Genomic DNA, 26,585 nt, shown 5'->3' on the forward strand with positions numbered 1-26,585 from the left:
TGAAAACTTCAGTTTTTAATTTTTCTCCAGAAGGAATTACCTGACATTCAATAAAAAGATGACGTTCGATGTTCCTATATTCACTGCACACATAAGGCCTTCCTCTCATACGATCTCCATCCACAAGTATAAAAATAAAGTAATAAAAGCAGCTCTTATTTAACACACTTTCGATATGAGCCACACAGTATTCTAAGGGATGTTATGTAATTATTTAATCTTCACAATGCTAACAAGATGGTGCTAATATTGCTAATTTTTAAGTGAGAAAATTTAGACCTAATTAAGTCATTTGCCCATGAGTTAAAATGGTGAAGGCAAGGAAAGACTGAGCATTGGTTAAGTCCTGTCCCACTATAATTCAGTTCAGGTTATTTTTAGAGGTTAAGCTTGCAAATATTTACCAAGATTTGAGTGGGATAGAATAACCTGCTGCATTTTTAACATTACTATAGCCTTTCCCAAGCATGAATTACCAGATGAGTAACTTAAGCTAAAGCAAATTTGTCTCCTATATATATGACATTTATATTAAGAATCCTCTGATTTCCCACAGGGTAAAAATGATCCTGATGCTGAGAAATGTCTGTAGGACTGTCACTGACACATTAACTGCCTTCCAAAGCCTTCCCACTTTCCTCACATTCATGAAGTTTTATCACTTTTACATTAATTGAACACTGATGGTCCAATAAATTTTGAAACATAAATAGAACCCTCCCAACCACTAACATTTATCAAATAGCAGTAACAAGTCAAATAAATTCTGGCCCTCAAAAAAGGCCTTGTATCCACAGTATGAACTCTGATATTAAGTTATCCTCAAATGCTTTCCCACATCCCTTAAAATCAGGCGGTAGGTTTGTGTTTAACTAGTAGGACTTTGCAGATTATCAATAAAATTTTGAGCCTTCCCACATGTCTTCATTCACTCCTCTGTCCTATATGAATTCTTTGATGTTTACTAAGGTGTGAGCCACGAATAAAGGCCTTCCCACATTGCTTACATTTGTAAGGTTTCTCACCAGTATGAATTTTCTGGTGTCGATTAAGTTCTGAGCCACGACCAAAGGCCTTCCCGCATTCCTTACACTTATAGGGCTTTTCACCACTATGACTTCTCTCGTGATGAGTAAGTTCTGACTTTCGAATAAAAGCCTTTCCACATTCCTTACATTTATGGGGTCTCTCACCCGTGTGAACTTTCTGATGTCGAATAAGTTCTGTGCTACAAGTAAAGGCCATTTTACATTCCTTACATTTATAAGGTTTCTCACCAGTGTGAGCTCTCTGATGTCGAGTAAGTTCTGAGCCACGACGAAAGGCTTTCCCACACTGCTTACATTTATACGGTTTCTCACCAGTATGAACACTCTGATGTCGAAGAAGATGTGAATCAGAGATAAAAGCTTTCCCACATTCCTTACATTTATGAGGTTTCTCACCAGTATGAATTCTTTGATGTAGACTCAGTTGTGAGGCACAACTATATACCTTCCCACATTCCTTACATTCATAGCGTCTTTCACCAGTATGAGTTATCTGATGAAGACTAAGTTGCGTGTCATAACGAAAAGCTTTCCCACATTCCTTACATTTGTGGGGTTTCTCACCAGTATGGATTCTCTGATGTCGAAGGAGGTGTGAGGGTCGGGTAAAGGCTTTCCCACATTCTTTACATTCATAGTATTTCTCATCTGTATGAATTCTCTGATGTAAATTAAGTTGTGAAGTAGATGGAAAGGCCTTCCTACACTCCTTACATTTATAGGGTTTCTCACCTATGTGGATCTTTTGATGTTTACTAAGTTGTGAGCCAGAATGAAAGGCTTTCCCACATTCTTTACATTTATGAGATTTCTCACCAGTATTAATTCTCTGAGGTTTAGTAACTTCAGAGCCATGGATGTAGGCACATTTCTTACTTTCTTTACTTTTTTTGCTTTCATGAATTCTCTGATGCTTTATTAAGTCTGACCTACTATTAAAGGCTTTTCCACTTTCTCCACATTTACAGTCTTTTTCCTTATTAGGACTTCTTTCATGTTGACTATGGTGTGACTGGCACCTGACAGCTTCCTTACATCCCTTGCATTCATTGGTTTTTGCTCTAGTATAAATTGTCTGTAGTACTCCATGAAGTGTGCACTGAACAGAAGCAGACTCTTCTCCAGAGGTTATTATGGCTTGTCTGAAATGTCCCTCCTGTTGTTTCTCCAAGTGGCATTTCATTTCTCTGTCATCTCTGACCCTAGTGCACTCAAGGTGAGAGCTTTCAAGTCTTTTTATCTTCAGTTGCAATGATTTAATTTCATAACTGTCTGTCTTTGGAAATAAATTATTGGTTTCTCCTCTGGACTCCCAATCTGTAAGATAACAAGAAAGAAAATAGGATGTATTTTCATGTGGCAGGAGACATGAAAGTTCTAAGGTAGAAATGACAAACTAAAAATAGTGAATAATTTAAATAGTGAAACACAGCAGTGAAACTAAAAAAACAAAACAAAACAAAACAAAACAAAACAAAACACCCCAGATTGCAGGGAGGGGATGAGAATAGAGAAAATGAGGGGAATTTGTGAAGAAGTAGTTCTTCACCTCTGGCGAAAATCAGAATTAGCAAAGGAACATTACAAATATGACATTCAGGAATTGCCTAAGACCAACTAAATGAGAAATCTAAAGGCGTAGGACATTATATCTAACAGCAAGTCCTCTCATCTCTAGCTTCAAAATATATCCAGGTTTTGACTCCTTCTATCAGCATCTCTACCACCTTGTCCAAAGCCATCTTCTCACCAAAGCTAATACACTTCTCTAAGTGTAGGTCTCCCTACTTCCACTGTTGCTGTCCTATATCCCATACCTAACACAGTAGCCAAAGTGTTCTTGTTAAGTAAGTTAGATCAGGCCTTTCTTCTGCCTAAAATTCTCCACTGGATTTCCCTGTTGAGCAGAGCAAAAGTCAAAGTTCTTATGAGGTCTACAAAACCTTCCCTGAACCTGTCTTGCACTACCTCTGTCTGACCTCATTGCTGATCTCCTCTCTTTAGCACACTTTGCTCCACTCCCTGACCAACGGGATGGTCTTCAAACCTGTGAAGCACACCCCTCCTTCAGAATCTCTGTCGGCAAATATTTTCCCTAAGATATTAATATGGCTTGTTCAATTACTCCATTTTGACCTCTACTCAAACTTGAGATCACTCTTTACAAATCAGGTCCCTCATGACTCTACTTATTTTTTGCAATGTACTTATCATCACATGCCATTTTATCTATTTCTCCAACATTATCATGAGAACTTTCAAATATAAAGAAAAATTAAAAGAATTGGGACAGTGAACTCCCATATCCCCAAAACAGATTCTACAATAAATATCTGGCTCTACTTGCCTTATCACATATCCTTCTATCTCTCCATCCATCCACCTTGCAGACATCAGTATATATACCTCTAAACTCCAGAGATATTATACTTTGTTTACTTCTGTACTGTCTGTCTGCCCTTCACTGTATCTGCAGAGTAAATACTCTTTGATGAATGAAAGACCACTGGCATTTTTATTAATCTCTCTCAGTGATTCAGAGGCAACTCAAAGTGTGTTTGTATACAGTACAGTTTAAATACAGTACATCCCATCTGTGCTTACAATAAAATACAAAATTCCTTACCAGACCTGCAAAACTCTGCATTATCTGGACCCTACTTCCCTATTCACTGTCATTTTAAGATGCTCTCCCGTTCACTCACCAGTACCTACTCTACTGGCCTCCACTGGACCCCTATATCATACCAATTACATTCTCATCTTAGATTTTTAGGAAATGCTCATCTCCAATGAATGCTCTGCTCCAGATTTCCTTCATGGCCAGTTTCTTTCATTGTAAATATCTTTATTTTCTGTCAAGTACCCTGTTCTTTGCCTTCATAATCTTTTCCTCAATTCTGGAATTACACATTTGTTCATCGGTTTATCTACCGGGATAATTTCTCCCAAGGTGGCCTAGAACCAGCATAATACATATTTCACTCACCATTATATAATCAATCCCTAGCACATAGTTCAATTAATGTTAACTAAATACTAAAGGGTATTCCAGTGGAAATAAAGGGAAACATGCTGCAGATAATGACATTAGAAGAGTGAGAATGAGAGTAATCACTTCATGTTTTATTTAACAGATGTGGGGAATGTCTTCTGGCCTCTGCTCCTTCCCAGCTTCACTGCCTTCTCTACAGCACTTCCCAAGTACATGGCGGTAAGGCACAAACAAGCCAGCATCATTAGTGTATCTGTACATGTCTTATACCAATCCCCTACAAGACTGGTATCTTTACACAACAATGAAAATCTTTCATGTAATTCTGAAAAAATTCTAATGGAAACTGAGGATACTATGGCAACCATTTATATGAAGTCGTAATGTGTTGAGACAAAGAACACAGAGTCAGACTGCCTGGTTGTGAATTCTAGTCCCACAATTTGCTAGTTGTATGACACTGGACCGTTACTTAGCTACTCGGAAACCAAGGAGGCTGAGACAAAGGGAGATGCTCGGGTAAGTTGTCAGAGCTGTGTACAGGCACCCTGTTGCTTGGGATAGTCCCTTTGTTCTTGCCAAGGTCCAGGGTAGTTGGACCAGCCAAAAGCAAGTTGCAGAAAAGACAAACAGTTGGGAAATCTAGAGAGATAAACCTAGAACAACTGGTAAGAAAAAATTGTTCTGTGATTAATGTATGGTCTATATCTGCAATCGAATGAAAATACCACTTACACTGGGGAATGCTATAAGGCTGTCCTTCAGAGAAGGGCACTAAAACTAAGGTCTATATAGACTGGTAAAATAATGTTGGCATTTTATGCTGTATGGAAAGTTCCAGACATCAGGTGTCAGAAGATGCTGTTATTTTAAATATTTTATAAAAACAATCTGGTAGAAAGGGAAAACTGTAAAAAGCATGGGTTGGAATAAAAAATCTGGACCTTAAAGGAACGTTCAAATCAAAAAGTAATATCCATCAAGGATGCTCCCATTGTTCCTACTCTGCACAATCACTCCTCATGCTACAGAATCATTCCTCTACATTGATCTTTAATCTCTCCATTTTCCCTACTCCATGGTCTCATCCTAGCACAATGCAAAATCATCTTGACTTCCCCAACAGCCTCCTAGCAAGTTTTACCATTTTTACTCATGAACCCTCTGATTCAATCCCTAAAGGACATCCAATCCAATCATGTCCCTATCTTGTTTACAACCTCCAATGGCTGCCAAGTGTCCTCAAGGAAAAAACTCTAAACTCCTAGACTTGGTGAGAAAGCCCTGCATGATGTAGACCTCCATTCAGGTCTTCCAGGACACCCACCCAAGGCTTTCTCTCCTTGGTGCCTTCAATGAAGAGATTCCTCTACCTGGTATAGCATTCCCACCACACCTCCTGGATCCTACTACTCATCCTTCCAGCTTCATATCATGTGTCACAATCTGAAAAGTCTTACCAGTCTGATAATATTGCCCCAAATCTTCTCTCACAGCAGTGCCTTACCTATAACCATTTCCCCTAAAAAGACATTCATTTCTCTGGCCATTGCATAGCCAGGTTTCTAAAAAAGAAAACTTATAGCATTGTCAGTGATTAAGAATTTAAATCAGCCCTTAAGTCCTCTGCAGGCTCCTGGTAAGACTGGTTCTTCCTTGTCTGAACACTGCCCATTAATTCAAGGTTTATGATTCAAGGAAATGCCCAGAAAGAGCCCCAAGTGTTAAACTATAATCACACTTGGCCCCTCTCTACCAAACACACTATTTCCAGAAAGGGCCTATTAATAAGACAATCTCTTATTTTGCCCTACAAGGTCATTCTCATGCCCTGTGAGAATAATTCCAGCAGGCCTAGCATCCTTCCTAACCCTAGCTACTTCCTAGGTTATTCATTGTTATCTTTTAGTTCCTTCCATTGTTTTCTAGAATCCTTTTTATACAACCGAAATAGCACTGACTCTAAAAGTTAGGTACCATGCTTTTTTCACCTAACATTATAGCATTGCTTCAAAAATGTTTTATAAAAAATATTTAGGGGTGCCTGGGTGGCTCAGTTGGTTGAGCATCTGACTTCAGCCTAGGTCATGATCTCTTCGTTCCTGAGTTCGAGCCCCATGTTGGGTTCTGTGCTGACAGCTCAGAGCCTGGAGCCTGTTTCAGATTCTGTGTCTCCCTCTCTCTCTCTGCCACTCCCCCGCTCATGCTCTGTCTCTCTCTCAAAAATAAATAAACATTAAAAAATGTTTTTAAAAATATTTAAAATGCTGAGGTTTCTGTATCCCAATTATGGTAGTGGTTATATAAATATACACATCATAAAATCACAGTAACCTAAAAGAATAATAAAAATTAAAATTAAAAAATGAGTGTATGTGAACATCAGTGAATTCTGAATTAGGTCTATCTATAGTTTTGTTACTACTATTGTGCCAACATCAATTTCCTGGTTTTGACAGTGTACTAAGATTAGGTAAGATGTTATCATTAGGGAAAGCTGGGTGAAGGGTACAAGGGAACTCTCTGTAGTATTTTTGTAATTCCTTCTGAGTCTTAAATTATTTTGAAATAAAAAGCTAAAAAGAAATGGTAACAGTTATAAGTATGTATGTCTAATAACAGAGGCCCAAAATACATGAAGCAAAAACAGAACTGAAGAAAAAAAACAGACAATTCAACAAATTGAGGACTTCAGTGCTCTACTTTCAATAATGGATAGCTCAACTAGCCAGAAGATCAACAAGGAAACAGAAAACACACTTTTAAATAACCAAAGGGCAAAGAAGAAATCACAAGAGAAATTAGAAAATACTTTCAAGTTGGGTGAAAGGAAAACTTAATATACCAAAACTTATGGGATACAGTTAAAACAGATCCTAAAGGGAAATTTGCAGCTTATATGCCTATATTAAAAAACAAAAAACAAGAAATATCTCAAATCAGATTTTGGAACTAGACAGAATCAAGTAAACCCAAAGATACCAGAAGGAAGATAATAATAACGATTTGAGTGGAAATGAACAAAACAAAAGAAGAAAAATAGGGAAATCAATGTAAGTTTAAGCTGGTTCTTTGAAAAAGCTCAACAAAACTGGCAAACTTTTAGCTAGAAAAAAAGAAAGACTAATACTGATATCAGGAATAAAAGAGGGATATCACAACCAACCTTACAGAAATAAAGGGTGAGGGCTGGGTGTGGGGATTGATTGCTTATGGGTATGGGGTTTCATTTTGGGGTGATGAAAGGTTCTAAAATTAGACTGTTGTCACAGGTGCAAACTCTGAATATACTAAAAAACCACTGAACAGTACACTTTAATCAGAGGCAAATATGAGGAAGGGTAGCAACAGTGATAACTGGAGTGAAAATTTGAGGCTTTGTGCTGAAACATCCTTCCTTCTCCAGATCTCAGGCCTTTTCAGTGAGCTTTCCTACTAATAACTCAGATGTGATGCCTTCTCATAGGCTCCCTAGGTGACCACCTGCCACAGTCTTCCCAATAGGAGTCACTATTACTCACCTGGGCACCATTCTTTTGTTTCCTTACTCTTAACCATCCAGGGCTCCTTCCCCTGCTCCAATAAGGAGATCACATTTGGCTTACAATCAGAAAGTCCTGCTCAAAAAAAAAGGCGGGCGGGGTGGGGGTGGGGGTGGGGGGACGACAAAGTTATGTTAGGCGTGTACCGGAATTAAAATCAGTCCATGATTTTCAAGGAAGAGTAAATAGGTTAAGAGTCAACAAAAGGGGTATAAGTCACAGGTACAAAAAAGATAAAAGTTGTCCAACGGAGCAGCCAATTTCTAACTTCATATGGGATAATCCTTTCCTCGTGAAGCAAGAATCATCAATTCAGCCAGGCAATGTGAAAAGCACTCATGAGAAATTCTTAAGAGAACATAAAATTCCATAAGTCCAATTCTGAATTTTAGGGGGCTCAAAAACTTACCCAGTGAGATCAGGTTGTTATAATTCTCCAACATTACATCTCGGTACAAACCCTTCTGAGAAGGGTGCAAGCATTCCCACTCCTTTTGAGAGAAGTAAATGGCCACATCTTTAAACTTGAAGCCCTGAAACCACAGATAAATACACTATTTGTGAAAATAATGGACAAAATCTTTACAATGGAATTAAAAAAATGGAAAAAGAAATTTAGTAAGGTGACAACATTAGTAAGGTAACAGGCTGTGCTGGGCCCTTTAATACAGGTGGTTCAGTGTGGAAACAAGAGTGATCAGAGCATACACCATTCTTGGTGCACACATCATGCTTGACCATGACTGTAACTACATAAGTAACCTCTTGACACTATCTCCTTCCATTATCTCCCCAGGTTTGGGAATAACCAAAGTTCATACGACTGGTGTTTCCCAATTAAACTATATACACATACAAGTACACGGCACACTGTGTTCACCACACGACACTTGTGACTATCTCCTTCCCCAGTATTCTCCTTCTCCCAATAAAGAAAGTCTGAATTTTTAAAAGTCTGAATCATTCAAAAATATTTTATAAAATTTCTATTTCCTGGAGCACCTGGTTAAGCACTCAATTTAGGTCAGTTAAGTGTCCGACTCTTGATTTTGGCTCAGGTCATGATCTCATGATTCGTGAGTTCCAGTCCCACGTGGGGCTCTGCACTGACAGCGTGAAGCCTGCTTGGGATTCTTTCTCTCCCTCTTTCTCTACCCGCCCCCCCCCCCCCCCGCGCTCTCTCAAAATAAATAAAATTTTAAAAATGTATATTTCTGAAAGTAGGATTTGAATATAACTTGGTGATTTAATAATTTCTTAAAAACTCACGTTCATAAAAATGCCAGAATATTAAAACCTATTCACTTTTCCATGTCATGAAAAATTCTAAAATAGACATCATTTTTACTGGCTATATGACAACCCATCTTATACATTCAATGTTCTCACTTTGGGGTACTAGGCTGCATAAGTTCTCTAAAGTTCTTTTGCAGTAGAGTCTTTACTTCTCAACAATTTATACATCTGGTTGTACTGTTCCTATACTTTCCTTGTTCCTGATCTGCCAGAACTAATGGAGGAAGATCCAGACTCAGAATGAAACAACCCAAGATGAGCATACACTACGTAAGTTCAAAATGGACTGACTTATTGGTGTCTACATGGCACAGACTTCTTGGAATATCACGTAACTCCATACACTCAATCTATCATATCTCTATCATAACCCCAGTCTTAAAATTAAATCTCAGAGAGTTACAGATTTGGGAAAATACTGTAACAAATCAACATCAATTACCTTCTTGTCTAATTAGAAAATCAAGTTTGCAACATGGGTTCCTACTTAACCACTTCATGAAAAGCCCACTTTAACAAGGAAGGTATAATATTTTCAGCAAGGATTTCTACTCCATCAGTATTCCTGGTGAAAGGATATGCACTTAAGGAATGCTAAGTGGTTTGCTGAATGAATATTGAAACACCTGTAAAACAGAGGAACACTTATGGGACAGCAGCCTTTGGTAACATCACTCACTGGAATGGATAACAAGTAAGTTCTTTGGAGGCTCAGGAAAGCACTAAGTTTCAGGAAAAAGAAATCCACTGCTCAAATCTTTTAAAATGAAAATGCATTCAATGAAGGAGGGGAGAAACATCAATTCACATAAATAATAGCTTTAGGGTTGCAAAAACAGATCATTTGTTTCTCAGGTTGATCCTACAGAAATGCATAACTTAAGAAGGCAACGGAGGAAGAAGCAAAAGCGGTCTTGAGTCACGGGACTGACTTCAGAGTCCTCAAAGACAGAGAATAAATTTTCCTCCCCTCTCCTGTTCTAATCTTCCTGCTAGTGACAGCTCTTCTCTCTTTCTCTCTCTCTCACACACACACATACAAAGTCTGCCTTTCTTGATTTGAGGAAGAATAACAAAACCTTGCCTTCCAGAACCCCAGAGAATCCAACTGTACATAATGTGTTTAGAGGAAATGGCTTTCCCAGCAGATATGAACTCAGAAGGGCCTGTTCTGACATGCCCCAGGCAGATCTTTGTTCTACAACCTGGAAGACACTGAACTCCTCAATCATGGGTGCATCCCAAAGACAGGATGGAGCCCCCAGGCCCAGGAGCACTGAATACTTGGACAGTCCCAACCCTGGATAACAGTTTCTGCAACAGAAATTTCCAGCCTCTCCCTGGCCTAACAGGCTCAGTGTATTAGGTACCTCTTTAGCTTTGTTCCCACATCCCAGAACTAGGGTTCTTAGAACCCCAACTGAAACTTCTTTTCACAAAGACCTTGCCCAGAATCACCAATACTGAGTCAGACAACCCACCAGGATCAGCAGGTCCTTAGTAGTCTTGGCAGAGCTCAACCACCTGGATGCAAGTTGCAATGGCTTTACAAGAAACCACAATTCTCAGAATCTTTGTGGCCAACACATTCTGGTTCCCAACCAAGGTCACCATGGCTTTCCTGCCTGACATTACCCTTTCTCACTGCTACTCCTAGCCTTATTGCTGATAGTGTTCACGTCATCTCAAGTACAATTACTGCCTATTAAGCACTTTAAGTTTACGGTGCTTGTACGTATGAATCCTTACGAGAGGCCCACAAATCCTAATTCAAAGGAAACTTTAGCTCAGAGAAGTAAAGTCATTTACTCAAATTTGCAGTTAGCGGTAGCATTGCTGGCTTTTGAATCTAGATTTAGATTTCTCCAACTCTGAAATTGATGGTCTTCCACTTCTGACTGTTACAGATGCAACCAGGGATTTCTGAAGATCCTTTAAAAAAAATCCTGAACTGGGCTCTCCACTTTGGGGAGCAGAAAATGCTTAGTCTGCTCTGTTTGTCACTACAAAGCACAACACTCTGTGAAGGGAAATCAGAGGTAGAAGGGAAAGGGAGGAAAGCAGCAGTTCTATAAACAAGACTCCGTTATCCAAAAATGTCAAAATCCCCCATGACTCCGGCTCAGTGGGGGCACTCGGGGACATGATGATTTAGACCCAGCACCTGCCTTTAAAAAGCTCAGAATCAGGGAGGAAAAACAGAAAAAAGGAGACAATCACAGGACATCAAGCTCTGTGGAAGACTGGTTATCATGATCAAATTACCAGGTGAAAAATAATGTTCTGAATATTGAAAACATTTTGGGATGCAGTGATGATCTGGTAAAGAAGGAAAGTAATCTTCAGAAGCTAAAATTAAGTCAAACTGGGAACCAAGAGGAGTGTGCTGAGCCACTGACACTTATTTTACCAGAGAACCTCTGCTGAGCCCAGATGACCATGAGCTTTGACACTCAAAGAATGGGGGGAGAGGAGACCAAGCCTATCGCTGGTCAAGATGGAAGTCTAAAAGGTTCTGCACTGCAAAGTCCTGGGAACTCTAGGACCATGCCCTCAAAATAAGAAAAAGTAGAAGCAACACTCCCATTCTTGAGTACTGCAAAGAAAATGGGCTGACTTGGATCCTGACATAGAAAGGAAAGGAAAGGAAAGGAAAGGAAAGGAAAGGAAAGGAAAGGAAAGGAAAGGAAAGGAAAGGAAAGGAAAGGGAGAAAAGAAAAGAAAAAACATTTTCCCGAGGAACTATAACCACAAGTCAGCCTTCCCACAGCTGTGTGGCTCACATGCACATTACTAAGGTGACTCTATAAAACATGCCATCTATAAACCTACTTTAAGGTGGCTTTGGTTTGGCAGTGCTCTTGGCAGAAACAAACACAGACCTGGCCTAGAGAACAATCTTCAACCAGGCCTTCAGAATCCCTAAGTAGAATTCCAAGGAAAATGACCCAAATGTCAAAAATAATAAAACAGCATAACACTGTGAATACACTAAGTACCACTAAACTGTATACTATAAAATGGATAATTGTATGTTATGTGAATTTCACCTAAATACAAAACTAAATAAAAAGAAAACATGCAAAGAGGGCTATTTCCAGGATCAGAGAGTCAGGAAAATCAGTCATGCAATTGTTGTAAATTTCCATTACAAACTTTCTGTAATAAAAATGTTAGGGGGAAAATATCACACCTGCAAAGATTCATATATTACATAGATAATGACAGGTATATTACAGAAAGGAGGTAAGATAGTGAGAAACAAAACCACAAAATGACAGGTAGATTTAAAAGGAAAAAGTACTTCTGGAACAAAAAAAACCCTAATATTTAAAATTAAGTCATATTATGGCTAGAGTAAATATCTCTGAAAAGAAAATTACTGGACTAAAAGAGATGAAAAGAGATTGTGCAGAATGCTATCAAGAAAGACAACGTGGGAAAGTATAAGATATGCCAAGAAGATAAGTGAGAGGTTTAATAGGTACCTAACCAGAGTTGTAGAAGGAAAAAGTAGAAAGTACTGAGAAAAGGCAGTAATTGAAGACCTAAAGGGGCACCTGGGTGGCTTAGTTGGTAGAGAATGCAACCCTTGATCTCGGGGTTGTAAATTCAAGCCTCACGTTGGGCATAGAGCTTACTTAAAACAACAACAACAACAAATTTCTTAAGGCTAAGAAATTTTCAAAACTGGCAAATGCAAGCATTATTCAGAAGCCCAAAGAGTCTCAAGGAGAATAAAAAGAAACCCCAGACAATTATATCAAAACTGCAGAGCATTAAAAACAAAGAGAATAATATGAGAAACAATTTGAGATAAAAGATTATCTACCAAGAACAGCAGTCTTATTACCAAATGATTATTCAATAGCAACAATATAAACCAGAAGACAGCAGACTATCGCACCTGAAAGAAAATTATCTTTCACAATGGGAGCAAATAAAAACATTTTCAAAAAACCAAAAACGAAACCCTCCAGAAACTCATTAAAATATGTACTTCCATCTGAAGGAAAGTGATTCCAAGGTAGAAGTTTTAAGACATAAAAACAGTGAACAAAGTGGCAAACATGTGGACAACCTAAACTAACATTCAAATATAGAAAATAAAAAAAACATTGTAGGGGTTAAACAAAGGGTAGGGGCGCCTGGGTGGTTCAGTTGGTTGAGCATTTGACTCTTGATTTCGGCTCAGGTCATGATCCCAGCATCATGGGATCAAGCCCTATGTCTGGCTCCACACTGAGCTGCTTAGGATTCTTTCTTTCTCCCTCTCCCTCCCTCTACCCTTCTCCCTTGCATGCTTGCTCACTCAAAAAAATAAAAAATTTAAAAAAGGGGGGATAGAATTAAAACATTTGACAATATAAATAATTTAATCAGTTGGAAGAGCCTAGTTCCTTATACTACTCAGCATCTTTATGTCAGATGCTTAACCAACTAAGCCACCCAAGCACCCCAATGTGTTAAAATTTCTATGGTAATCACTAAAGAAAACTAGGGGCGCCTGGGTGACTCAGTAGGTTAAGATCCCGACTTCAGCTCAGGTCATGATCTCACAGCTTGTGGGTTGCAGCCCTGTGTCGGGCTCTGTGCTGACAGCTCAGAGCCTGGAGCCTGCTTTGGATTCTGTGTCTCCCTCTCTCTCTGCCCCTCCCCTGCTTGTTCTCTGTCTCTCTCAAATAAATGAACATTAAAAAAAATTTTTTTAATAAAAAAATAAAAAAGAAATTAAAAAATAATAAATTTTAACATATCTTAACTTACCAGTGTCTAAAGAACATCTTGTGGCACCTGACTGGCTTAGTTGGTAGAGCTTGTTGACTCTTGATCTCAGGGCCCTGAGTTCAAGACCCATGTTGGGTGTGGGCCTACTTAAAATTAAAAAAATAAGGGGCGTCTGGGTGGCTCAGCTGCATAAGTGTCCAATTCTTAATCTGCAGCTCAGGCCATGATCTCACAGTTTGTGAGATTGAGCCCTGCTTAGGATTCTCTCTCTGCCTCTTTCTCTGCCCCTCGCCCACATACTCATGCTCGTTCTCTCTCTCTCTAAATAAAAAACTTTAGGGAAAAAGTTAAAAAAAAAAAACAACCAAAGAACATCTTTATGTCAGATGATTTCCTAAGTCACCCAGGCACCCCAATATGTGCCCAAAATTTCTAAGTTAACCACTAAACAAAACTAGGGGCATTTGGGTGGCTCAGTCAGTCAGTTAAGCTTCCAACTTCAGCTCAGGTCATGATCTCATAGCTCGTGGGTTCCAGCCCTGTGTCGGGCTCTGTGCTGTCAGCTCAAAGCCTGGAGCCTGCTTTGGATTCTGTATCTCCCTCTCTCTCTCTGGCCCTCCCCCACTCACACTGTTTCTTTCTCTCTCCCTCAAAACAAAAACATTAAAAAAAGTTAAACATCAATCTTCCCCAAACTGATCAGAGTCAATGCAGTACAAATTGATATCCCAACTGGAATTTTTTTTTAAGTTTATTTATTTATTTTGAGTGAGAGGAGTGGGGCAGAGAGAGAAGGAGAGAGAGAATCCCAAACAGGCTCTGTACTGGCAGTACGGAGCCCAATGCAGGGCTCGAACTCATGAACTGTGAGATCATGACCTGAGCCGAAACCAAGAGTCGGACACTTAACCAACTGAGTGAGTTATCAAGATACCCCTATCACAACTGGATTTCTATGAAACTTAATCAGCCAATTCTAAAATTTACATGAAGAAGCCAAAGGCCAAAAAATCGCTTAGCTCCCAGCAAACAAAACTATTGTAGAGGAACATGACTTAACAAATATCAAACATTACTATAAAGCTGTCTTAATTAAGACAATGTTGGCGCGCCTGGGTGGCGCAGTCGGTTGAGCGTCCGACTTCAGCCAGGTCACGATCTCGCGGTCCGTGAGTTCGAGCCCCGCGTCAGGCTCTGGGCTGATGGCTCGGAGCCTGGAGCCTGTTTCCGATTCTGTGTCTCCCTCTCTCTCTGCCCCTCCCCCGTTTATGCTCTGTCTCTCTCTGTCCCAAAAATAAATAAACGTTGAAAAAAAAAAAAAAAAAAAAAAAAGACAATGTGGTTTTGGTGCAGAGAAAGAAAACACTAGGGAAAGACAAACAGAGCAGTGGGCCAGAAAGTACAGAACAGCCAATTCATATACATGGAAACTCAATTTTGACAGAACTGCCAATGAAGTACAGAGGGGAAAGGATGACTATAGTAAATTTGGCCTCCAGGGGCACCCGAGTGGTTCAGTCAGTTAAGCAGCATGTGACCCTTGATTTTGGCTCAGGTCATGATCTCCTCATGATCAGTGGTTAGGTGGAGTCCCCTATCAGCTCTACACTCCCTTTCTCTCTGCCTTTCCCCCACTTGTGCATGAGTTCTCTCTCAAATAAATAAATAAATAAATAAATAAATAAATAAATAAAATTAAAAAAGAAAGAAAGAAATTTGGCCTCCAAAGAGAGGTGTTGCCTTTGGCTCATGGGATGTAACTTCTAAACACTTGGAATTTCCCAAGTGACAAGGGTGTCTTTGTTATTTATGGTGGGCCCCTTAGACCACAGTGTAAGATTATGCTGATGAGATGGCTCAGGGTGGGGCTGGCCATGCCTTAAAGACCAACCATGTATTCAGAGCCTGGGCCATGTGGTATCAGCTCAATCTCTAGGCAAATAAAAACTCTGGATACTGAAGCTTGGGTGAACTTTCCTGGTTGGCCATACTCTGCATATTGCCACATACTGATACTGGGAAGGTAAACTTCAAGTCTGGAACCCTCCCAGATTCTACCGTATTCATCTTATCCCTTGGGCTGATTTTAATGTATTCTTTCCCTGTAATAAATGTGCCTATGAATATGGTAACTTTCAGGGAGTTCTAGGAATCTTTCTAGTGAATTATTGAACCTGAGGATGGTTGTGAGAAACCCTGAATTTACAGCCAGCTGGTCTGAAATGAGGGTGGTCCTAGGGGCTCTCAACCTTAGAGCTAAGGTCTGAAGTGAGGGCAACCTTGTAGGGCCTGTTCCCTGAGACTGTGCAGTTTGCCTAATCCTCTGTGATGGCCTTTCAAATAAATGATGTTGGGATGTTAGTTATCCAAATGGAAAAAGTGAAACTGGACCCCTACCATATACCATATCCTAAAATCAATCCCAATTGAATTAAAGACTGAAACACAGGGGCGCCTGGGTGGCGCAGTCGGTTAAGCATCCGACTTCAGCCAGGTCACGATCTCGCGGTCCGTGAGTTCGAGCCTCGCGTCGGGCTCTGGGCTGATGGCTCGGAGCCTGGAGCCTGTTTCCGATTCTGTGTCTCCCTCTCTCTCTGCCCCTCCCCCATTCATGCTCTGTCTCTCTCTGTCCCAAAAATAAATTAAAAAAAGTTGGGAAAAAAAAAAAAAAAAGACTGAAACACAAAAGGCAAATCAATATCATTCATAGAAAACATGGGAGAGTACCTTTACTCACAGAGGAAAAGAGATTTTTTTTTTTAATTTTTTAATGTTTATTTTTGAAAGAGAGACAAGAGAACAAGTGGCAGAGGGACAGAGAGAGAGGGAGACACAGAATCTGAAACTGTCTCCAGGCTCTGAGATGTCAACACAGAGCCCTATGTGGGGCTCAAACTCATGAACCGTGAGATCATGACCTTAGCTGAAGTCGGACGCTTAACCAACTGAGCCACCCAGGCGCCCCAAGGAAAAGAGATTTCGTAAACAAGACATAAATAAGTTAGTAAACGAAAGGAAAACAGTGTTAAATATGATGGCATTACAATTGAGAATTTCTACTGCCACTTAATGTTAGAAGCCACATATTGAAAGTATGTATAGCACACATAACTGACAAAGGATGACAATGTCAATCTACAATATTTAAGAAATAACCTACAATGCACCAAAAGGAACAAAAAACTGGAAACACAAAACTCAATGTAAGCATTAGAAAACGACGCGAAATAGAACTTCAGAAAAGAGAAACCATAAAAGAGTCGGGGGCGGGGGGGAGGGGGTTCAACCTTATTTAGTGCCCAAATATGCAAGTTTAAAATCAGAATAATGTATCAATTCATACCCACCAAATAGGTAAAAACTTAAAAGTCTAACAATATCAAGTAGTGGTGAGAACATGAGGTAACAGGGTTTAAAAACAGGTATAAACACTGAAAAACAATTGAGAAGGGTCTACTAAGGTGGACCCAAGAAAGAATTCTACTCTTAGTTATATGCCCAGAGAAATTCTTGCACATGACACAAGAGACAAGTTCAAAAACGTTCACAGGAGTAGTGTTTGTAATATAAAAGAAAAAAATGTATTTATACAATGGATGGCTACACAGTAAATTCACAACATAAATGAATCTCCTGAATATACACTAAGAGACAGGTAATGAAATCACAGAAGATTCCAAAGTGTATGATTTTATTTATATCAAATTTAAAATAAAAACAAACACATATGTTTAACTGTAAAGAAAAGTAAGGGAATGAAAAACAAAATTCAGAAGTTACCTATAGAGACTGGACTGGGATGACTCATGGGGGTTTTTAATAATTAACATTCTACTTTTTATTTAAAAAAAAAATTTTTTTTAATGTTTTTATTTATTTTTGTGACAGAGAGAGACAGAGCATGAACAGGGGAGGAGCACAGAGAGAGGGAGACACAGAATCTGAAACAGGCTCCAGGCTCTGAGCTGTCAGCACAGAGCCTGATGCGGGGCTCGAACCCACAGAAGACTGTGAGATCATGACCTGAGCCGAAGTCAGATGCTTAACCGACTGAGCCACCCAGGCGCCCCAACATTCTACTTTTTAAATATGGGTGTTCAGATATTTGTCATACATTATACATTTTCCACACTCAATATTTAATAAAATCAGTTTTAAAATGTCAATTACAATACAGTATGGAAAGAACTACAACAGACGCAGCATAGGGGAATGTCAGCACAGTCACTCAGTTACCAAGCATAATCAAGAGACTGAAGCAGGCTTCACAGAATCCAGAGAAAGTGGTGGTATGGGATATGCCCCCTCTTGTGTTTCTTGTGCCATAGAGGCAAGAGATAGCACTGTGCATTATGGGAATAGCTAGAGTCGAGTGACAAAGGGAACAGAATAACGAAGTTAAGAAGGATCAGATCATGAGACATTTTGACTTGTTCTCATAGCTGAGGGGGTTCTAAGCAGGATAAATTACATCTAATTACAAGTAGATGAATCTTGCTATGAAAAATGAAATAGTGACTTACTTAGGTTAAAGGGTATGTGAAAGTTTCATGTAACATATAGAAGATTAATTGGGGCCCGGGGCGGGGGTGGTGGTGGAAACAGAGGATTCCAACAAGCAAAAACAAACTGAACAGCATTCCTTTTCTTTTCTTTTTTTCTCGAGGAGAGAGCAAGAGAAAGAGTGAACAAGTGAGCAGGGGAGGTGGGGGTAGGGAGAATCTTAAGCATCTTAAGCAGGCTCCACTCCCAGCTGCAGAGCCCAAAGTGCAGCTTGAGCTCATGACTATGAGATATGACTGGAGCCAAAATCAAGAGTTGGACACTTAACAACTGAGTCACCCAGGCACCCCTGAACAGCATTCCAAGTAGAGTGAACAGGGTAAGCTGTAGAGAAAGGAATATAGCCTGTATGTCTGAAGAGAAGACAGTTCACTGGGATAACTGGTGAGGTATTCTGGGAAAGGGGTAGACAGAAGTGATACTGGAGAAATCCAAAGGGGCCACGACAGAAAGGTCTTAGATGACAGATCATCCCTGCCAAGATTAAACCGCCTTCTCCAATACCAGGATTGGTACTCCAATAAACATAGAATGTGCTTTACAGTAAATGTATAATGAAATGTATAAAAGTATAGCTTTGTCCTGAAAGTAACAGGGATTTACTGAATAAAGGAAATGACATGCCTGGACTATTTTATTGGCAAGGAGTAAAAGTAGAGCCAGGTAGTCCAATTAGGAGGACAATGCACTATTCTCCCTACACAAAAGTCTGATCTGGGATGCAGACAGTGGTGTGAGGTTATAAGGCATGACAACAAGGAACAGGAAACAGACAGAAGCAATGGGATTTGGGACCAGGAGGTAGGAGTTGGGAGAACTCCAGGTTGCCAGTTTCAGTGCAAATTCAGTTGAATTTCCATTACTATCACATTCTCCAAACCTTATATAATGACTACTTTATATACAGGATGTTATGAGGAAGCCCATGGTCACAAAGGTAGTAAAGTGCAAAAACAGGATAAGACTCTACTCTTTTTAACAGTGCATAGCTTCTCATTGATACAGAGAAAGGACAATCCACCACTCTGAGGAGGAAATGAAGGGAGAAATGGACAGATGTCCAGGGTTGTAACGCAAGGGGAGCTGGAGTTCCTTCCTTACCAAAATGTGCTAAGAATGGATAGGGAGGATGTAGTTTCTCCTCTGAGAATCTGAGGAGGGTTCTGGCCAGGATGAAAAGGGGAAGACAAACTCACCAAATTCTCACAGAATTCAGAAGAAAAGTCAGACAAAGGAAGAAACAGATTAATCCAGAAGAGAAAGAGTATTTAGGGGCACCTGGATGGCTCAGTGAGTTAAGTGTCGGACTCTTAATATCAGCTCAGGTCATGATCTCAGGGTTCGTGGGATTAAGCCCCATGTCGGGCTCTCGCTGGCAGTGCAGAGCCTGCTTGGGATTCTTTCTCTCCCTCTCTCTGCCACTCCCCCACTTACCCGGTCTCTCTCTAAATAATATTTAAAAACATTAAAAAAAATAAAGCGTATTTTATTAGTCTCTCAAGAGAAAGGAATCCTTGAGAACTGATTGGCCAGAATGAAAAGCCACACTCAGACACATCCAAAGAAAAAACCTGAATATACTACAAATACTGCCATTCCTTAAAACTGACTACTCCAAAGCCACAGGAAGAGAGGAATTAGGTTATTAGGTTATTTCTAGACAAAATTTAAATAAACACTCCATATTAGAAATTTTACAACCAACATTTGCTGGTCATACCTCACACCAGATGCTTATACATTAAATAGTTTGGGGGGTGGTGGTGCCTGGATGGTCAGTCAGTTAGGTGTCCAACTCCTGATTTTGGCTCAGGTCATGATCTCACAATTTGTGAGTTTGAGCCCTCCATTGGGCTCTGTGCTAACAGCATAGAGCCTACTTGGGATTCCCTCTCCCTCTCTCTCTCTCTGCCCCTCCCCTGCTCAAGCTCTCAAAATAAATAAATAAACTTAAAAAAAAAAGATTAAATTGGACAAAAGACAAAGTACTTTAGAAAAATATGAATGACTTTTCTATATTTGTATTAGGGAAGGCCATAACATAAAAGAAGAAAACATTTTTTGAAAACTCTGAATCTAAAACACATATAGAATAGATTAACTGTGAAAAAACTTCTAAAACAACTTATAAATGACAGAGAATATACTTAACATATATTCAACATAAACCAAAGACGATAATGACCTTTGACAAGTGGGTAAAAGTAGAGGGATCCCAGTTGTATAATTTGTTAAATGTGTAATTTGAAGTGACTTAATAGAATCTATTTCCTCATCTGTCAACTTAGAGTAATTCCATATTTCATCAATTCTGAGATGCCACTGGTTGTAAAGCCACCATTACTTTATATACCAGGAAAGAAAAAAAATTCCACCAGTGAAACTATGACTGGCCAGGAATTGTGAAACCAGTCCAAATTCAGAGAATTTAAAATGTGAAGGGGAAAAAAAAAAATGGATTACAGAATATCTCATGGAGTTGTTAATGTGGATTCAACAAGACAATACATGTAAAAAACTTCAAACTATAAGTGGCTTAACAATCAGTTAAGTTAGTTGCTTTTGTCACTAGCATGATCCCATTCTGAAAACAAAATTACAAACCTACACTTTTGTACAGACAAAATTTGAAAATATTAATTCTATCTCTACATGGTGGGACCATGGTTGACAAACTTTCTGAAATGTTCTCAAGTTTTGAAATGTTTTTAAGAACCCTATTTTACTTTAATCATTAGAAAGAGAGCAATTAGGTTATTTCTATCTTGGAGAAAAAAGTACATAGAGCTGATGCAGGCAGGCAGGACTTCAGGCTGTTAGAAATTTGGAAGCATGTGACCCTGAAGCAGACAACAAAGAAATTAGTGAGACTGAAGTGAGTAACCTCATTCTGTTCTTTAACTTCTCTGCCAAAGCAGAGAGGCACATCTGTCACAACTATTCTGGGAATGGATAAAATTCAGGGAAATGGAAATTCTAGATGGATGAGACAATGTATGCAAAACAGACAGTCCTGGGTTAGACTCTTACCTGGTTTAGGAAAACTGCTCCATAAATTTGGTTTCCTTCCCTTTTTTTTTTTTCCAAATCACTACTGTAAATTTTTTGGATAGAATCCTGAAATAGGATATTGTTCTGTAAACCAAGAAGCCCTTTCCAAGAAGAGAGTGCCAAATACAACTTACCTCTGCCATGCCTTGTGATGTACAGCGGCTTTTCTCTCCTCTTCTGGACTCCTAGAAAATGAAAAAGATGGACAGTGGTTAATAAACTATGAGACAACAGACCCTTTCTGGAGCCCAGACGAGGCCAAATCAGAGCAAACCCTGGCCCCACTCCAGGCACGGAGAGTGAGCCCAAAGCCAAAGAAGGCTGTAACCCCATCCCCACTCTTATCACAGAAAGCAGGCGACCTTAGGGGCCCAGACGGGAGTCCTGGGAGAGAACCCCAGACTGTGGCCTCCTTCCTCCACAGGCGACTGAGCTCTTCCAGGCTCCGTAGACAGAGTCCGAGAGGCAGCCGGCCACGTGGGGCTCTCCCACTGGGCCTTAGAAAGCCTCGCTTAATGTACTAACCACTGCTCCACGGGCACTGGTCGCCGAGCAAAGGAGGTCGGGCTCACAAACCACTTCGGGAGAGTATCGCACAGACTTTCCGTCCAGGCAGAAGGTCACACAGCAGCGACACCTCTGACCTCGAGAAACCGCCAGCCAGCTTCAGAGCCAGCATGATACCACTCCCACACCCTGTGCCGATGCGCTGCTGATACCTCCCTCCCCCGAGTGAAGACTAGAGGCCTCGACATTCCCCAACCTCCGCTACGTCTTTACTTTTCAAGCGGGAGGACACAGCCTAGAAATGCCCAACGGCCACCCGTTTGTTAGACTCCAGACACACCATGGCCCCGCCCCGGAGCCCCTCAGCATCCACTTTTCCGGGGTCCTCACATTCCAGTCTGCTAGAATCCGCCCCAAACTGGTGACACAGCCGACCCTCAACGCCCCGACCCCTTACACCCGAACTCCCGCCAACTCACCACCGGCCAAGCCAACTTCGGCCGGAAGTGGAATATGCCGCGGAGCCCCCAGGAAAATGTAGTCCAGGGGAGGAAAAATTCAGCTGGAGCCTGGCCGGCACAACAGTCTTCGCCCAGTGTCGCGTCGTGTTCCTAGCCTTCAGTGAAGGCCAGTACTGACAGCCCAGCCTCGCCTAGCATCTTCTAAGGACCTCGGCGCACCGACAGGTCCAAGCAGCAATAAGGTGGCTGTTGGGTGGGGGAAGGGCTGTGGACCGAGGAGGCTTCTGGGAAATGTAGCCCCCCAGCCAGGAGAAGGGTCAGTCCCCAAAGTTAACCCGTCTGCAGCAGTCCTCGCTCCAAACTGGGAAATGCCCAGAGGTCTCTTAAGAACTGTAGTTAAAAGCCGGGAAGCAGACAGTCCAGAGTACTCTCCACAAGGAGCCGTGCTCTGAGAGCGGGATCCTGAGTGGACGACTCCCCGACACGCCACTAACTAGGAATCCTCCCGGATGTGGGTTCAGCCCGTCCCATGATCCCTCCTGGTAAGAGTGCTCAGGTGCGTTTAAGTGCTCAAGTTTCGGCTGAGAATTCATTCCCCCGTCCCGGGCACCACCAGAAAGCGCACTCCTCCCTCCGTCAGTACTGCCGTTACCCAGAAGCCAGGTGTCCGGGCTCTTCAACTCAATTCCGGCGGGGCCTCAGGGGCACCGGGAGCGGCGGATCCTCGGGACGTCTGGGAAATGTAGTCCCGGCCTAACGGGTTTGGGAATGTGGCGGAGGAGACCTTGAATGAAAGGTGGCAGTCTTGAACTCAGGACGGGGGAGTGGGGGCAGAGAAGGGCCACCAGGAGGTTGAAGGAGGATAAGCGTAAGTCCGGAGTAGAAATCATGGAATACTAGTACTGGACTCTATATGCCATATATTAGTGTTTTCAAACTTGTTATAAGTACATAAATACAGGTAGAAATGCACTTGAGTCCTAAGTCTTTGGAAAGTTACACTAACATTTGTTAACAGTAGTTAATTGTTAGGATGTGTAATTGTAATTTTTTTCTTTTAAAAGTATTCCCTTATGGGGTGCCTGGGTGGCTCAAATGGTGAGGCGTCTGACTTCCGCTCAGGTCATAAGCTCGCTGTTCATGGGTTCCGCCCTGCATCGGGATCTCTGCTGACAGCTGTCAGCACAGAGCCTGGAGCCTGCTTCGGATTCTGTGTCTCCCTCTCTCTCTGCCCCTCCCCCCCCCTCAAAAATAAACAAACATTAGAAGTATTCCCTTATATTTTCGCCATTATCTTGTCCTTATGAAACATTACTTATTCAATTTTGTTAAATATAAAATGAGTAAGTATAGATTCTGAAATTGATGAACTAGAAAACAAAAAAAGTTGGTCAGATTTTTAAAATGTAGAGTTTGGTTCTAAAAGATACACGAGACACAATATTGATAAATGATAACAAAATGAAACAAATTAGAAGAAGAACATTAGAAAGGAGAAAGGTTAAACCACAGACCGTGAGATCATGACCTGAGCCGATGTCGGACGCTCAACCGACTGAGCCACCCAGGTGCCCCTGGAGAGGTCTTTTTATAGAAAAGATACTGAGGAGCGCCTGGGTGGCTCAGTTGGTTAAACGTCCAACTTCAGCTCAGGTCATGATCTCACAGTTCATGGGTTCAAACCCTGAATCGGGCTCTGTGCTAACAGCTCAGAGCCTGGAGCCTGCTTCAGATTCTATGTCTCCCTCTCTCTCTGCTGCTTCCCCACTCATGCTCTGTCTCTCTCTCTCAAAATTAAATAAACATTAAAAAAAAGAAAAGAAAAGAGAGAAAACACTGAAACACAGCAAGGAAATGATCTGGTTAGATATAGCATAAGCAGTTGCCTTGTTTGGTAAAACTAACTTGGCTGTTTGTTATAGGTTGTTCTTAAATTTTATTTTCTCTGATAGGGGTGCACTGATTTTGGGTTAGGTTTTGATTTGCTTTGGTAAGCTACCAAGGCATTAGAACTATCTCAGTCTAATGGCATCCTTGTTTAATTATATTAACATTTGTGATCATAGATGCAAAAATTCCAAATAAAAGGCTGATATCTTGGAGCTTGTGTTTTGTATATCTTTTTTCCTTTTTTCAAGCAATTTATATTTATTATATTTTCCAAAAGTCTGGGTTCATAACAGATTGCAGATTTTATTTTATTTTTTGGATTGAAGTAAATTTATTAATCTCCTTATTAGGATTAACACAGTAATTGATGACAATTTTCTAAGTGACAGTTTTTAAGAAATGGAGGGAGGGCAGGGAGACAAGATAGAAGAGGATTTGTTCCTATTAACCGTCCACCCAGTGTGGGTGGGTGAAAGCAGTAACCACACATCAAAGCCTGAGTTAACCCAAGTGTTCCTTCATGCAGGCGGTTCATATAAAGGAGTAAAAATCACAGTGAGCTTCTCCAGCTCTCAGACTGGCATCCTTTTCCCAGCTGGGTGCTCTTTCCAGAACACAGCAGCCCAAATCCATCGTGACTTGTTCAGACTTTTGAGTTTTCCCGAGGAGATCCAAAATATTTATTGCTTCGTGTTTTCAAGTAATTGGAAAAGGGTCAGAAAAAGGAATGAAGTTCATTGAATAACAAAATTTCTTTTCAAAAACGTTCTGTTCCCAGTTAAAATGAAGCATAGCTGCATTGGGAGCATTTGCTGTGCAATTCTGAAACCAAACGAGACTCTACAAATCACTAACAATGAGCACATGGCTTCTACATAAAACCGCGTGAGAGAGGGACACCGTGGCTAGGAAGGTCAGCCAGGAAGGGGCTGCGCAGAGCCCACAGGGAGCCAGGGGCTGCTCGTGCTCTGGACCTACAGGTCAGCAGATGAGAGTGAACAGTCTCCTCCTTTCTTCCCCTGCTCCTGCAGTTTCTGGCTCTGCAGTTGTGGTGGCCACCGAGGCAGTGCTGTCCCTGGCCAGAAGGGGACCTCCGCCACGTGTCCCATCAGAGCTTCACAGAGCAGCCCAGAGATTTAACAGCCTTCTAGTTGGAGATTTCTTTTACATATCTGGCAATACATGGCGAATTTTATTCCTGTGATTTATCTCCGTGGACCTCTCAAGTGCATCTAGAGTAAGACCTTCTGTTTCCAGATATTGTTTTGGAATACTGAGGGTACTGAGAAAAAAGTGCCTTACAACTTGCTAGTTCTACCTGGAAGGAAGAAAAATCATCTTAACCACAGACTACTGATGCCTTGTGGTGATCAGCATAAGGGGCTCCCTGCTCCCACCAGGGCCTCCAAGAAGTCCTCTCAGTGGAGGACAGAGCACCTTACCCCTTACATGAAGGCACCCAGCACCCTGCTCTGAGTGGAGTCACCTGGGGAGCCAGGCTGCCACAGGTGCCAGAGGCCTCTTGTCTGGGCCTCAGCTGGGCCCCTTGTGTCTCCTTTCTCTGCCCCCAAGTTCTCCACTGCACAGCACCCACAGTGAGAGCCTGGGCATTTCCCTGGGGCTGTGACGACCCTGCAGGTGCCCCTGGCCTCATTGACCCAGTGGAGTGAGAGGGACAACGGAGACAGCCCTGCCTTTATCAGGGGAGGGGGCAACATCACCTTTGGCCTTGAAATGATGGTTAGAATGGGTAGTACAAGGAGCGGTGACACGTTTCAGTCCACAGAGGCCATCAGAAATGGCTTGTAATCCTGATCTTGTGCACACTTAGCTGTACACAGCCAAAAGAGAAGACTCCAAAATCAGAGAAATGGTCACCTGTAATGACCCAGAGTTGCAGATTCTCGACCCGGTGTGCAGCCCGTTATTAGCTTGGTATTAGGCAGCTTACATATTTATCAGGAAAACACTCCTAGAGCAAATCTTGAAAAAGATGAAGTAGCAGGAAAATGACAGAAGAGTAATTCATTTATGTAGTCCCTAGAGACACATCACTAAAATGCTTCAAGTCAAAGACCATCCCGCTGACAATAAACTTACAATAAAAACGGGATTATAATTTTCCTGAATTTTGGATAATCTTCAAATTTCTCAAGGAACCACTGGTGATACTGCTGTGCTCGGGAGAGTAAAAAGGTAAAGAGAGTGCCTCCCCTTGGTATTTTATATTGTCTCCCCTGGTTTCCGGCGATTCCTCAGGATATGGTCTGAATGGATGTTTATCAGCATGCCTATTAACCACAAGCAGAAACCTACTAGAAATCGGGGATCAGTGACCCAGTCATCAGCATACACCGCATACTGACTCAAGTATCTGCTTTGCAAATAGCCGTTACAGATACACAACACGAACGCCAACGTACATGCGTATAGGAGCATCGGCTTTTCTCCTCGGATCAGAAACGGGAAAAAACAAGCACCGTTGCGCGTAGTGGATAAGTAA

General features: G+C 41.2%; 1 protein-coding gene across 6 annotated transcripts; it reads right to left on the reverse strand.

Annotated features, from left to right (window-relative positions):
• LOC147573565 (uncharacterized) lies at positions 1-26,585 on the reverse strand. 6 transcript variants are annotated; one of them, XM_086690995.1, is made up of 5 exons: positions 26,506-26,585; positions 21,359-21,409; positions 7,996-8,119; positions 7,566-7,661; positions 1-2,366 (listed from the first exon to the last, which is right to left on the reverse strand). In XM_086690995.1, exons 2-5 carry the CDS (start codon positions 21,365-21,367, stop codon positions 925-927), a joined length of 1,671 nt encoding a protein of 556 aa, XP_086547121.1. In that variant the 5' UTR covers positions 21,368-21,409; positions 26,506-26,585; the 3' UTR covers positions 1-924. The 6 variants fall into 6 exon arrangements, with proteins under 6 accessions (XP_086547121.1, XP_086547119.1, XP_086547120.1 ...); XM_086690993.1 differs by lacking the exon at positions 26,506-26,585 and adding an exon at positions 22,211-22,902; XM_086690994.1 differs by lacking the exon at positions 26,506-26,585 and adding an exon at positions 22,122-22,202.

This window comes from Puma concolor, chromosome E2 (assembly GCF_028749965.1).
Source record: "Puma concolor isolate L17-30 chromosome E2, mPumCon1.1.hap2, whole genome shotgun sequence".
In the NCBI taxonomy this organism is placed as follows: Eukaryota; Metazoa; Chordata; class Mammalia; order Carnivora; family Felidae; genus Puma; species Puma concolor.

Excerpts from the sequence above, each read along its gene's own strand:
- LOC147573565 (XM_086690992.1), bottom strand. Across the intron at positions 8,120-21,358 it reads CATCACAAGGCATGGCAGAG|GGCTTCAAGTTTAAAGATGT; the intron begins GTAAGTTGTATT and ends CTGTGGTTTCAG. Across the intron at positions 7,662-7,995 it reads TAACAACCTGATCTCACTGG|GACTTTCTGATTGTAAGCCA; the intron begins GTAAGTTTTTGA and ends TTTTTTGAGCAG.